The sequence below is a fragment of the Stigmatopora argus genome, chromosome 18 (genome assembly GCF_051989625.1).
Source record: "Stigmatopora argus isolate UIUO_Sarg chromosome 18, RoL_Sarg_1.0, whole genome shotgun sequence".
In the NCBI taxonomy this organism is placed as follows: Eukaryota; Metazoa; Chordata; class Actinopteri; order Syngnathiformes; family Syngnathidae; genus Stigmatopora; species Stigmatopora argus.
The window spans coordinates 13,864,547-13,875,945 of NC_135404.1; the positions used below are offsets into that span (position 1 = coordinate 13,864,547).

General features: G+C 47.7%; 2 protein-coding genes across 9 annotated transcripts; both read right to left on the bottom strand.

Moving 5' to 3' along the window:
* Nucleotides 1-2: 2 nt before the first annotated feature.
* On the bottom strand, nucleotides 3-4,634 carry prdm9 (PR domain containing 9). 5 transcript variants are annotated; one of them, XM_077626521.1, is made up of 8 exons: nucleotides 4,351-4,634; nucleotides 4,164-4,283; nucleotides 3,459-3,515; nucleotides 3,099-3,376; nucleotides 2,942-3,009; nucleotides 2,680-2,870; nucleotides 630-2,497; nucleotides 3-517 (listed from the first exon to the last, which is right to left on the bottom strand). In XM_077626521.1, exons 1-7 carry the CDS (start codon nucleotides 4,367-4,369, stop codon nucleotides 639-641), a joined length of 2,592 nt encoding a protein of 863 aa, XP_077482647.1. In that variant the 5' UTR covers nucleotides 4,370-4,634; the 3' UTR covers nucleotides 3-517; nucleotides 630-638. The 5 variants fall into 5 exon arrangements, with proteins under 5 accessions (XP_077482647.1, XP_077482649.1, XP_077482646.1 ...); XM_077626523.1 differs by having other exon boundaries at nucleotides 3-2,497; nucleotides 3,459-3,513; nucleotides 4,243-4,283; XM_077626520.1 differs by having other exon boundaries at nucleotides 3-2,497.
* A 77-nt stretch (nucleotides 4,635-4,711) lies between these two features.
* Nucleotides 4,712-11,288, bottom strand: LOC144093175 (rap1 GTPase-GDP dissociation stimulator 1). Of its 4 annotated transcripts, none has more exons than XM_077626498.1 (6): nucleotides 8,360-8,623; nucleotides 7,846-8,071; nucleotides 6,932-7,039; nucleotides 6,689-6,811; nucleotides 6,444-6,569; nucleotides 4,712-5,499 (listed from the first exon to the last, which is right to left on the bottom strand). In XM_077626498.1, the coding sequence occupies exons 2-6, from the start codon at nucleotides 7,937-7,939 to the stop codon at nucleotides 5,045-5,047; spliced, it is 906 nt and encodes a 301-aa protein (XP_077482624.1). In that variant the 5' UTR covers nucleotides 7,940-8,071; nucleotides 8,360-8,623; the 3' UTR covers nucleotides 4,712-5,044. The 4 variants fall into 4 exon arrangements, 3 of the variants coding, with proteins under 3 accessions (XP_077482624.1, XP_077482622.1, XP_077482623.1); XR_013306219.1 differs by lacking the exons at nucleotides 4,712-5,499; nucleotides 6,444-6,569; nucleotides 6,689-6,811; nucleotides 6,932-7,039 and adding exons at nucleotides 9,119-9,248; nucleotides 9,904-10,104; nucleotides 10,173-10,663; nucleotides 11,124-11,288 and having other exon boundaries at nucleotides 7,941-8,071; nucleotides 8,360-9,056; XM_077626496.1 differs by lacking the exons at nucleotides 4,712-5,499; nucleotides 6,444-6,569; nucleotides 6,689-6,811; nucleotides 6,932-7,039; nucleotides 7,846-8,071 and adding exons at nucleotides 9,119-9,248; nucleotides 9,904-10,104; nucleotides 10,173-10,663; nucleotides 11,124-11,288 and having other exon boundaries at nucleotides 8,180-9,056.
* Between the last annotated feature and the right edge of the window lie 111 nt (nucleotides 11,289-11,399).

Below are 11,399 nucleotides of genomic sequence, written 5' to 3' on the forward strand. Positions count from 1 at the left end.
TGTGCTAAGTGTTTTGTTTTTATTTCAACTTGAGAAAAAGAATTGCAGTAGTAGAGATGGCAATTTAGTTGCTCCAAAAAACAAAAACAAAAAAAAGACAATATTGTAACAAGAATACCCTGTCGTTGGTATACAGTAATTTGGCTGTGTAAAGTAAATTCACTTGGAATTGCACGTGAAACTAACCGAGAGGAAGAATAATGGAATGATGTGTAAACCTATTAGAATACTACCTATGATGTCATAAATCTGTTATTATGATACTCCATGCGTGTCATGAATATGAATGCCTTGACAAGTGTGCTAACCGAAAGACATTTGAAACCATGTCATGAGTGTCAAATTGTTGAATCGGAAAAGGAATCCTTTCAAATGTGTCATTGTTAAATAACAGGCTTACGAAGATGAACAAAAGATGTGGTTGGCTGTAAATGATTTTCAGACCAATTAAGTCAGATTAAATCATACCTCGAGACCTTTGACTTTTGAGTTGGCGATCCCCGCTTAGATGGCAAGCCTGAGACGGAAGGAAATCAATAGCGTTTGGGGGGGTTAAGGTCAAAAATAGCGTCCATCTGCGGCCAACGTCAACACCTGAACAAGAGGCGCCTGCCTTTTTTTAAACCTACCGTCTTCTCTCACGTGTGCATCTTGAGCTGGTGCCTGCGCAGGTGATAGTTCCTGGAGAAGCTCTTGCCACATTCGCCGCACGTAAACATGCGCTCGCCCATGTGCAGCAGGCGGTGCGCCTTGAGGCTGTGCGGCCGGCTGAAGCTCTTGGGGCACATTTCGCACTTGTGGGGGCGCACGCCCGTGTGCTTGCGCTCGTGCCGCTTCAGGTCCCCCGACTGGCGGAAGCTCTCGCCGCAGTGCGTGCACAGGTAGGGCTTCTCGCCCGTGTGCGTGCGCAGGTGCACGTTGAGCTGCCCCGAGTGGGCGAAGCTCTTGGCGCAGTGCGGGCAGCCGTGGGGCTTCTCGCCCGTGTGCGTGCGCTGGTGCTGCTTCAGGCCGTAAGGGTTGCTGAAGCCCTTGCCGCAGTGAGAGCACAGGGAGAGCTCCTTGGCCTCCTGGAAGCACGAGTGGCCCTTGAAGGTCTTGGCGTCGCCGAAGGCCACCCGGCACTTGGGGCACGTCAGCACCTTGTCCCATTCCGGCTTGGGCTCGTCCGCCGGGACCTCGTCCAGGTACTCCTCCAGTTGGTGGTGGCGGCGCACGTGCTTGGTCAGGAAGCTCTTGGTGGTGAAGGAGAACTGGCAGTGGGCGCAGGGGAAGACCTCGGCGGCGCAGTAATGCTGACGGCAGGTGTCGGCGCGCCGGTGCTGCTCCAGGCCGGCGGACGAGGCGAAGTCCTTGCCGCAGCGCTCGCAGCGCCACTCCGGCTCGCCGGGGTGCTGGGTCCGCTCGTGGCGGCGCAGGAAGAGCAACTTACCGAAGGTGGCGCCGCAGATCGCGCAGGCGTACCGCCGCCCGGCGCACTCGTGGGCCCGCAGCTCTTCTGGGTCGCCGTAACTCTGCTTGCAGCGGTTGCAGCGGAAGCGCTTGGCGACCTCCTCGCCGCCGACATCAGCGTCCGTTTTTACCACGGGGCGGGCGACGTGTCGCCGCGGTCTCGCACGGGGAAGGCTTTCATCCGTCTCCTCCGAAGCCCGCGGGACCAATTCGGGGCGGTTCTCCTCTCCCCTCTCCTCGGCGTGAATGGAACCGACGTGCAGTTGGAGGAGGTCCACGGTGGAGAAGTCCAGCAGACACTCAGCGCACCCGAAGGGCATGTCGGCGGGCGCCCGGGGAGGAGCGCGCGCCCTGGGGCGGCCTTTGCGGCGCGCGCGGTGGCGCTGCAGGTGGCGGGTGAGGTCGCTGTACTGGCCGAAACAGCGCTTGCACAGGGAGCACACGTACGGGTGAAGCCTGTCGTGCACCAGCGTCTTGTGCTTCTTGAGGGCCGCTTTGCTGCGGGCGTTTTTCCCGCACTCGGAGCAAACGTACCGCTGCTCGTCCGCTTCCCGCTCCTCCGCCGCCCCCGTCCCGTTGGCCGCGTCGTCCGGCAGCCCTGCCCCCGTTGCGTCCGACGGGTCGGAAGCCTCTTCTCGGGAGTCGTCGACGGGCTGGCTATTTTCCACCGCGTTCGTTTCGACGGGCTTCCCGTGAACGGCCTGGTGTCGGATGAAACCCGACGCCTGGCTGAAGCTACGCTGGCACAGCGAGCAGCAGTAGGGGCGTCTGTTGCCGTGCACGGACAGCTTGTGCCTCCTTAGGTGCGACGCCTGCTTGAAACTGAGGCTGCAGTCGGAGCAGACCGCGGCGGGTTCTACGTCGGGCGCGGGAGCGGAGACCTCGGTGTCCGCGTGGGGATTTTCCGAGACGGTTTGGTCCGGATGGGATTCCGGTTCCAGATTTGAGTGGAAATAGTCGGCGTGTCGCTGGAGGAAAGCCTCCGTGGTGAAGGTCAGTTGACAGTGGACGCACACGAAGAGCTGGGATGCCGCGGGGGAAATCCTCCCTGCGCGGCAAATGAGAAAATGGGGGCATTTTTTCAACAGTCTACACTTTATTTGGTCAATACGTGAGATGGTGTTTTGACTGCAGATTTGTGGAATAGTATCAAACCAAACTAAAGGAGGTTCTCAGACTTTAGTTTAAACATTTCAAGACACTTTTTTCCAGATTTGAAATGGTACATACCTGCAGTCTGGAACTTGGTCAACCACATTTGCCTCCATGCGTCGCTAAAGTGGGCTAGCAGCTTGCCACCGGGCCATACCAGCAACTCGTCCCCGGCTTGTACGCTACGACAGCAGTGGTAAAGGATACTATCTTTGTACTGCACAGCCAGCAGATTGCTCTCGTCCCTGTTCCGGGCTCGGTTGACATACCTGACAAAAACAAAACAAAAAAAGTAAAAAAAACATTCCTTATAAAGTGGCTGTATTTTTTTTTAATATACCTCATCCAGTTTGACAGAGATTCTGAAGAGGCGTCAATATACTTATAAGCATTCAGCTCTTTGTAAATCTGCAAAATAAATGATATTTAGTCTGTATATCATGAACGCAACATAGTCATGAATATCAATGTAGAATGGACGACAATAGTTTATGGACCTCCCAGGAGTAATCGCTAGCGATAGCGTCCTCCATGCTGGTCTCTTCGCCCTCAAACGGTCCGAAATGCATTCCGGGAGTGAGTTCGGCCCCGTGATTGATGACCCCGACGCCCGCGCCGGGAATACTGGAGCGGCCCACCACCAGGCCGTAGGGCAGCGTGACGAGCGCCCTTTCGGGTGTGCCCATGTTGGTGGGAAAGTCCAGGATAAAAGACGGGACTCCGGCCTTGAACAGGTCGCCCTGGTCTTGAAAAAGAGCGAGACACTCGTCGCAACCTGGAATATATAATTTAAAAAATCCATGTTAAAATGGAGGAACTCATCAGGAGTAGAAAGCTAGAAAAAATGCCTTTCTTACAAAAGCCTTCTTCCGCCTCGCCATTGTTGACCAGCAAATTCTGGATTGATGGAATCACTAGAAAATTAATGTAGAGAAGATAATTAGTTCCTTCAGCCGTGGTTATGGTTATCATTGCCTTGCCATTCATATAAAAAATATTTTTGAATGTAAAATACTTTTGGAATATGGCCCCCTTATCATGTGAAAGACAGTTCAAAATATTATTTTATTTTGACGAGAAACCACATATTCGTAGCTTTATGAATCTGTAACAACACATCTGTTGCTTGTTTGTGCACTTCGTGGCAATACATTAAATCTCATTATACTTGCATTGCACTTGTTTGTATTCAATTCAATGCAAATGGGGGTTGTTTAATTCTTGCAAATTTGGTCCAGCTGCGGTTTATTACCGGATTGGAGTCAACTCAGCTTTTATGTGGTTTTATTTGTTACGTTGTAGTGCAAAGTGACTTACTAAACCAGTTACTAGAAATACGCAAATGAATAAACAAACAAATTATTCCACTCGCCATGTGGGAGGCTAGAAACACGTCTATTTAAATTCATGAATAAAATTGACAACAACTTAGACATTATGAAACATATTGACAGACATTTTTCACACCGTCTTTTGAATGTAATTCACAAGGAAGGTGATTATATATTACGCAAGTTATTGGAGATAAATAAAACAATTCTTAGGAAAGAAATTAAGCACACCTGCGGTTTCGATGCTACCAGTCGGTAAACAGTCGTTTATGATAACAACCCGAACCTGTCCGGTTGACTCGCCCCACTCCACGGCGTCCTCGGTGTTGCACGACATCGAAGTCACGCACTCTGGGGGAAATAAAACGTATATTTTCGGTCCTTTGGGAGGAACGACGGCCATGCCAGGCTAATTTACCTTTAATCTTAGCTAGCATTATTAGCTACGTCGTCGTAGAATGACCAACTCATTTCACACTGACACAAAGATAGACTATTCTGCAAGTAGTAACGTGGCACGTGATAGCATCATGATAAAATTATTTATAAACACAACAAATACCTTAGTTTTGCGCTTTAACAGTGACTTTTAAACTAACTTTACATTATCAGCTGTGACTACGCTAACCACAACACAGCGGAGAGAGTTAAACTCTTGACCGGAAAAGGGCGTCTTCTTCGCCAAATAATTCCAGGTAGACTAAGCGCATGTATCGAACTATGCTGCCCCTTCCGATTATTGAGCGAGTAGACAAGTAAAAAAACTACTTTTTTCAGGTTTTGTCTTTTATTGAAAGCTCTTCACACCAAAACACAAAAGGGCTTCAGACTTTTATTTTATTTCTCCATAGGAAACAGTAAACTAAATAAAACATGCAGCACAATCTATGCGAAGCCACAGCGACATATAAACAATCTGGTCCTCCTTGCAGATCTGCTTCCTATTTCTAGTCCTTAACAGTGAAATGAAAACACGAGAGCATTAACTATAATATATCTAAATATATCAAAACAGCGGACATGACCGTATGAGCTGCCTCGTTTTTAAAAATATGTAAACAGTTGTCAAATTCAACTTTGTGTAAAAATACAAAGCAAAAAGCATTTTACAATCAGATGAAGGTATGGAAGACCAACGTTTTCAGGCTGGAGCGTCTGGGGTTGATCCCACTTGCCTTCTTAGAACGTCTCCCGATGCTAAAGAAGGGGAAGCATCGAGTGGAGCGTTTACTCTTTTGAAAGTTTAAGAAGGAGGCGGTGGAACGCTGCACCAGCTCCACGCTGACGGCGTACTGCGCCGGCGCCCAGCGGCACACGCGCACCACGGTCACCGAGGTGACGAGGCCGCACTTGCGCGGCGACACGCCGCAGAAGATGCACTCCCCGGGCTGAGCGGGCGTTCCCCGTTCCCACACCACGCCGGCCTCCTCCGTCACGCTCATGCCGCTGAGGTTACACAGGGCCCGGAGGCAAACCTCCTCCAGGGCCTCGTTGCAGGGGAATCGCAGGAGGACGGCGACGAGCCGAGGTACGGCCCCTCGGCGCAGTAGGAGCTGCTGATGCTTACCTGAAGAAAGGAAACATATAAACAACAAGGATTCTTATGCACAATATCGTGCTAGCTACCACTACAAACTGTCACGCGCATTGAAGTATGCACAAGCTAATGCTAGCAACAACTAGAAACAGTCACGCACATTGAAGTATGCACAAGCTAATGCAATGCTAGGAACAACTAGAAACATTGAAGTATGCAAAGCTAATGCTAGTAACAACTACAAACAGTCACACACATTGAAGTATGCACAAGCTAATGCTAGGAAAAACTAGAAACATTGAAGTATGCACAAGCTAATGCTAGGAAAAACTAGAAACATTGAAGTATGCACAAGCTAATGCTAGGAACAACTAACAACATTGAAATATGCACAAGCTAATGCTAGCAACAACTAGAAACATTGAAATATGCACAAGCGAATGCTAGCAACAACTAGAAACATTGAAGTGTGCAAAGCTAATGCTAGCAACAACTACAAACAGTCACGCACATTGAAGTATGCACAAGCAAATGCTAGGAACAACTAGAAACATTAAAGTATGCACAAGCTAATGCTAGCAACAACTAGAAACAGTCATACACATTGAAGTATGCACAAGCTAATGCTAGGAACAACTAGAAACATTGAAGTATGCAAAGCTAATGCTAGCAACAACTAGAAACAGTCATGCACATTAAAGGCAACATCACCAAGTTCTGCAACTGAAATTGATATACTTTTAACACGCGCTACAAGGGATGTACCCGGGCCCTGGACTCTAGTGGACCCAGTTTTAGGTGTAAAGGGGGCATGGTTAAGTGAGAAGAGTCTCAAAAAACAAGAGTTTTTCATTGACCACATATCTGAATCACGAACCCTGGCAGGTGATGAGTACCTTGTTAGCACATTTTCTGCATCCCCCTTGATCATTTGGGTTGGACCGAATTTGACGGCTTTTATTTGGGATACTCACAGCTGTCATGAGACACACGAGCAATGGCCTGGACCGCAAGCCTCAGCAGGTTCTGGTCCCCACAAGTCAGCACAGAGAGTAGAGCTGTCACCAGGCCAGCATCTCCAAAACCTTTACGGATCACCGCTACGGAGACGGGAAACAAATCATTCCACGACATCGCTATTTGCTAACACGCTTCTTTTAGGCAAACTATGTCTTGTATTGGAATTCCGACAGATCAATCTTTGCGAACCACGACTTACATTCCTTGGCGAGTTCGGCCACCAGTTGGGCGGTCAGCAGCACCAGAGGACCCCTGTCCCGCAGCAACAGCGCCAAGATCGGAAGAATCCCGCTGATCACCACTTGTTCCGCGGCCCCTTTGTCTGGACAGGCACGGGAATAATTGGTCAACACAATGGAGGCACATTGAAAACATATTTATAGCAATGGTGCTTGGTTAAAGGCGGAAGACTGTTGAGAATTCAAAGGGTCTCAAGACTCACTCTTCTCCTGAATGGTCAACAGAACAGTGCACAAGTGCGGCTTCAGCTCAGCTTCAATTCGCTCGAGACCCAGGACCCTGATGGCACCTAAGGCATTGTGTAGGTTGTCTGGGGAAAGGACAGAAAAACCATAAGCCTGAGCGTGTGTAGATAAATAGTGTGGCATACTCTAAGTAACATTTTGAAGGGAGTGGCTAGATCAGACTTGGGATTTTGTCTATGAAAGAATAGAAAACAATGCTCCTGGTCTTGACTCCTAATCTTGGTTTTGTTGAGTTATCTTATTGGTTGAGAAAAGTCTAGTCTCAATCAAAGCTAGGAGTCGGAGGAAGGATGTAAACCAGGGGTGTCAGACTCGGGTTGGTTCGCGGGCCACGTTAACGTCAACTTGATTTCATGTGGGCTGGACCATTTTAGATATAATATTTAGATTTTTTTAATAAATGGATTAAAAGAATTGGATTAAAAGCCCTGAATATTCAGTTTTTTTATAGATCTAAAACAATGTTTATTTTAGCTTTTTTTATATATATTTTTAGATTTTACAAAATGATTTTTGAACTAAAAACACAGAAAAAATGGATTAAAAAATGACAATGATTGATTTAAAAGGGGGAAAATCAGGAAATGTAATATACATCTATACTCTTCATTTGAATTTGATCCTAAAACAGAAAGTCGGCACTCATGATTGACTTTCCCGGGCCGCACAAAATGATGCGGCGGGCCAGATTTGGCCCCCGGGCCGCCACTTTGACACATGTACAATAAGGGAAGCTGCCCATGTGATGTAAACAGTCAAGAAAAATGTTCCGAAAGTACAAAACTTGGTTGGAATCGCTCAAAATTGCAGGTACTAGCTTTACTAAAAGCAGTCTCCACTTCTGAGACCTTTGTAACTTAAAAACACTCACCATTGGGCGCGTAGGGTTGCAGTTGACTGGTCTTCCGTTTGTCCTTGTTGGAACACGAGTACGTCAAAGTGAGCGGCACGTTGGAATGTCCCATCCTCGTCTTTTATTCCTTTCGCTTTCTAAGGACATTCCAGTCCAGGTCCGAGCGGCAAAGGCGTCAAGTGTTTTCGCCGTCTCCCGTCTTAACGCAAATCCCCACGCCCTCCCAAATCTCCTCTCTCGCCATCTGTGCGGGATGCGCATGCAAGGTTGGGGTATTAGCGTCTCGGCCTAAAAGCTCCCACGGAGCTTCGGAACGTGAGAGCGGCCATGTGACATGCAAAGACAAAGGACGTTATTGAAAGTAGATCTTTATGCTTTGCTTTCAAATCTTTGAGGTTCTTGGCTAATACAGAGAAAGACCTGCAATTGCGCACAGATAACAAAATAGCAACTCAATCTGGGTAGGCATTTTCAGACTTTGGCATTTTAGGTATCACACCAGTTCTTGCTGAAAGTAATTTCATATCCGTACCTTTAAAAACTGGTGCACAGGTAGTTTGTGTGGGTTCGATTCCTGGGCAATGGCCCAATTCCTCGATGAGTACCCTATCCCCGATAAAAAATACAAATAAAGATAAATGAGTAGGTTGTACAAGGAGTCCAAACTAGCTAAAATTTGGACACAAAAAAAGGACCGAGATAGTGTTACTGTTCGACATGAACACGATTTTGCTAAAAAACGGCTCTTGACTGTTTTTAGTCCGTCCTGAGCACAATTCAGTAGACCAAAGACGGCGTCCCGTCAAGTCGGCGTGGAGCCCAGACCAGTCGAAACCGTTTCGTAGCCCACGGACACCAGAGTTAACACGTTCTCTTGCACGCCATCGGTCTTGCAGGTCTCTACGTCCGCCGTACTTCCCTGAAGTACCTTCTTCTTGGCTCGGCTCCGCCCCTTGCTTTTCAAGACGGCCTTCCCTTGCTCCTTGATTCCGAAGGGCGTCTTGTGACAACGGCGTTGTCGCCGGCGGACGCGTCGCGGCGTCTCGCTGGACTCCGACGGCTCGGTGGCGGCGGAGCCCGACAGGATGCGGATCTGCTGCTCGATCACCGCCACGATGGAGTCCAGAGCCACGTCCAGCATTCCCAGTCCGAGGCCGTGGGTGGCGCTGTCGAAGGAGCCGCTGTTGGTCGGGTCCTTGAAACTTCTGCGCATGTCTTCAAGGTGATTCCTGCAAAAATAAATGCTGTATCGCATATCTGTTTCATTGAATAAAATCCTCACGGTACATACTTTGTCTCAATGATTTTGGACCAGTGTTGGACTGTGTTTGTGCTGGGGATGAGCTGCTTCGCCATGTTGACGTAGTCGATGTAGTCATGAGAAAACTCCTTCATGTCGTCACACAATGCTCTCGTGTCACCTGAGAACACACGTGCACTCAGCTACCACATTTACTCGCATATAAGCCGCCCCGCGAACAAGCCGCCCCGCGAACAAGCCGCACCCTTAAAATGGCCTTAAAACGGTTAAATTTGACAATTTCTCGCGTATAAGCCGCCCTCGATTCACAATTTTCACCTCCATTTTCATGGTTTCGATAGGGAGTACAAATTTGTTACTTTGAAGGGAAAATCTTAAGAGAAATCATCGCATGTGCTATTTCTGACAAACCGTCTGAATCAATATACACATTATTAGGGTCAATATCGTAAGGAATTAATTCATGCAGCTGCAAAACAGAAAATAACCAACAAATAGTAAATGTTACTTTGCCGACATCTACTGGTGAAAAGGAGTATAGCAAGTCTTGTGCACATATAAGCCATTTGATTCAGTCATCATTTTTTTGAGTTACAAATACGGCTTATATGCGAGAAAATACGGTAAGTAAATGTAAAAATGTACCTTTCCTCCATATATGTCTATGATGAAACTTTTTATGACTATTTCTGATTTTTTCTTTAGAAAGTAATGATGGTAGCAGACCCTCACTTAAATACAATTAAATTATAATTTATTATTGACTAGTTAACATCGATCTTTCCAAAGATTTGGATCAAAGATATCTCTCTTGCCTTCAGTCAGTTTGGAGAAAGACGAGGAAACGGATGTAGTGGTGCTGGGCGTGAGGCCCAGGACACCCAGGGACTCTAACAACGTCTTCTTGCTCGCTGGGCCTCGGCTCACTCGCGTGTAGGCGGCCAACGAGCGCAACGACATCTTCTCTGGAGCCTGCAGGCGGCGCTTAATCTCATCGTAGGAGATGAGATGTTTCCCTGCAATTGAGCATCAATGACCGAGGCGTCGTTGGAATTCAATTCAGATTTTACGATTTTTGACTTACGAGCCTTGGAACCTTTCATGTTGGGATCCAGCAGTGACGACACCTCTGCAAAGGGCATTTGTGTGGAGAACTCTTCACCGGGGCTGGAGTTCTGCACCACCACCTGACTCTGGATGGGTTCCTCAGTCTGTACTTGGGTAGATAGCTCCATCTGAGGCTGAAGATGAGGCTGGATGCTATGCATCTCCACCTGCGTGGTCTCCAGCTGGACCTGGTCTTGAGGGGGAGGCAGGAGCAGTGTGCTTTCAGATAAGCCTTGGAGACCCATTCCCCCTTGGGTCACAGTTTGGTCTGAGGTCACCTGAAATATTCCCATGACAGGCTTGACCATGGTGAAAAGCATGTTGCCCTGCGCGTCCAGGCCCACCACCCTTGTAGACTGTTCCATTTTTGCTACTTAATCGGTGGTTTTGAAGTGACTACCGTACGGCGGACTTCCTTAGTACACCGTGAGAAGGTTCATGATCACTTTGGGAAACAGCAGGTCCGTCCTACAAGAAACACCACATTAAGTTTGATGTAAAAGAACAAAAAACATCCTAACTTTGACTGTTTCCACCTGCATCAATCTCCAAAATGGCCGCCCATGACAGTTATACATCTTAATAGGAGCAAATTCTATCGACTAACATGTTTTCTGATTTATGCAAACGAAAAAATATGGATCAAATATTATGCAATTTCTCTTATATTGCATGAATTATGAGTTTCGGACTAAGACGGGTCAACCCTGGCCAACTCTTGGTACTTTGATAGAGAACACGTATGCTTTCTTTCCATTATTACGGCATTTGGAGATCGGTCAAAATGGCTGCCACCGAAGGGTTGTTTTGTTTGCTATTGCGGTATCGACTTGGCAAATGTGTGGAAGCTTAAAACGTGAGCAGAAAGGCCCCTAAAACGACAACGGTTTTCCAAAAGTAACCGGTGAGTGAAGGTGGTCCCACTCACCGGCTTTCTCGCCTAATAAGCCGCTACTGATCCTAGAACGGTCCTCGTTGGGTCGAGCGACATTTTCTCTTCTTTGCTACCGAGTCGGCGGGTTGCAAATCAGCTCTTCTCGGATCCTTGTCGCGTTCGAGTAATCCAGTCGCTCATTGGTCGAACATCCCGTCGGTCATTTTGAAAGTGATCAGCCACTGGCTGAAACAAAATGTCGACGAAGAACGGGGGACTATACTTCCGACTTTTGTAGAGTTGTAAATATTATTCCGTAACTTTGTATAC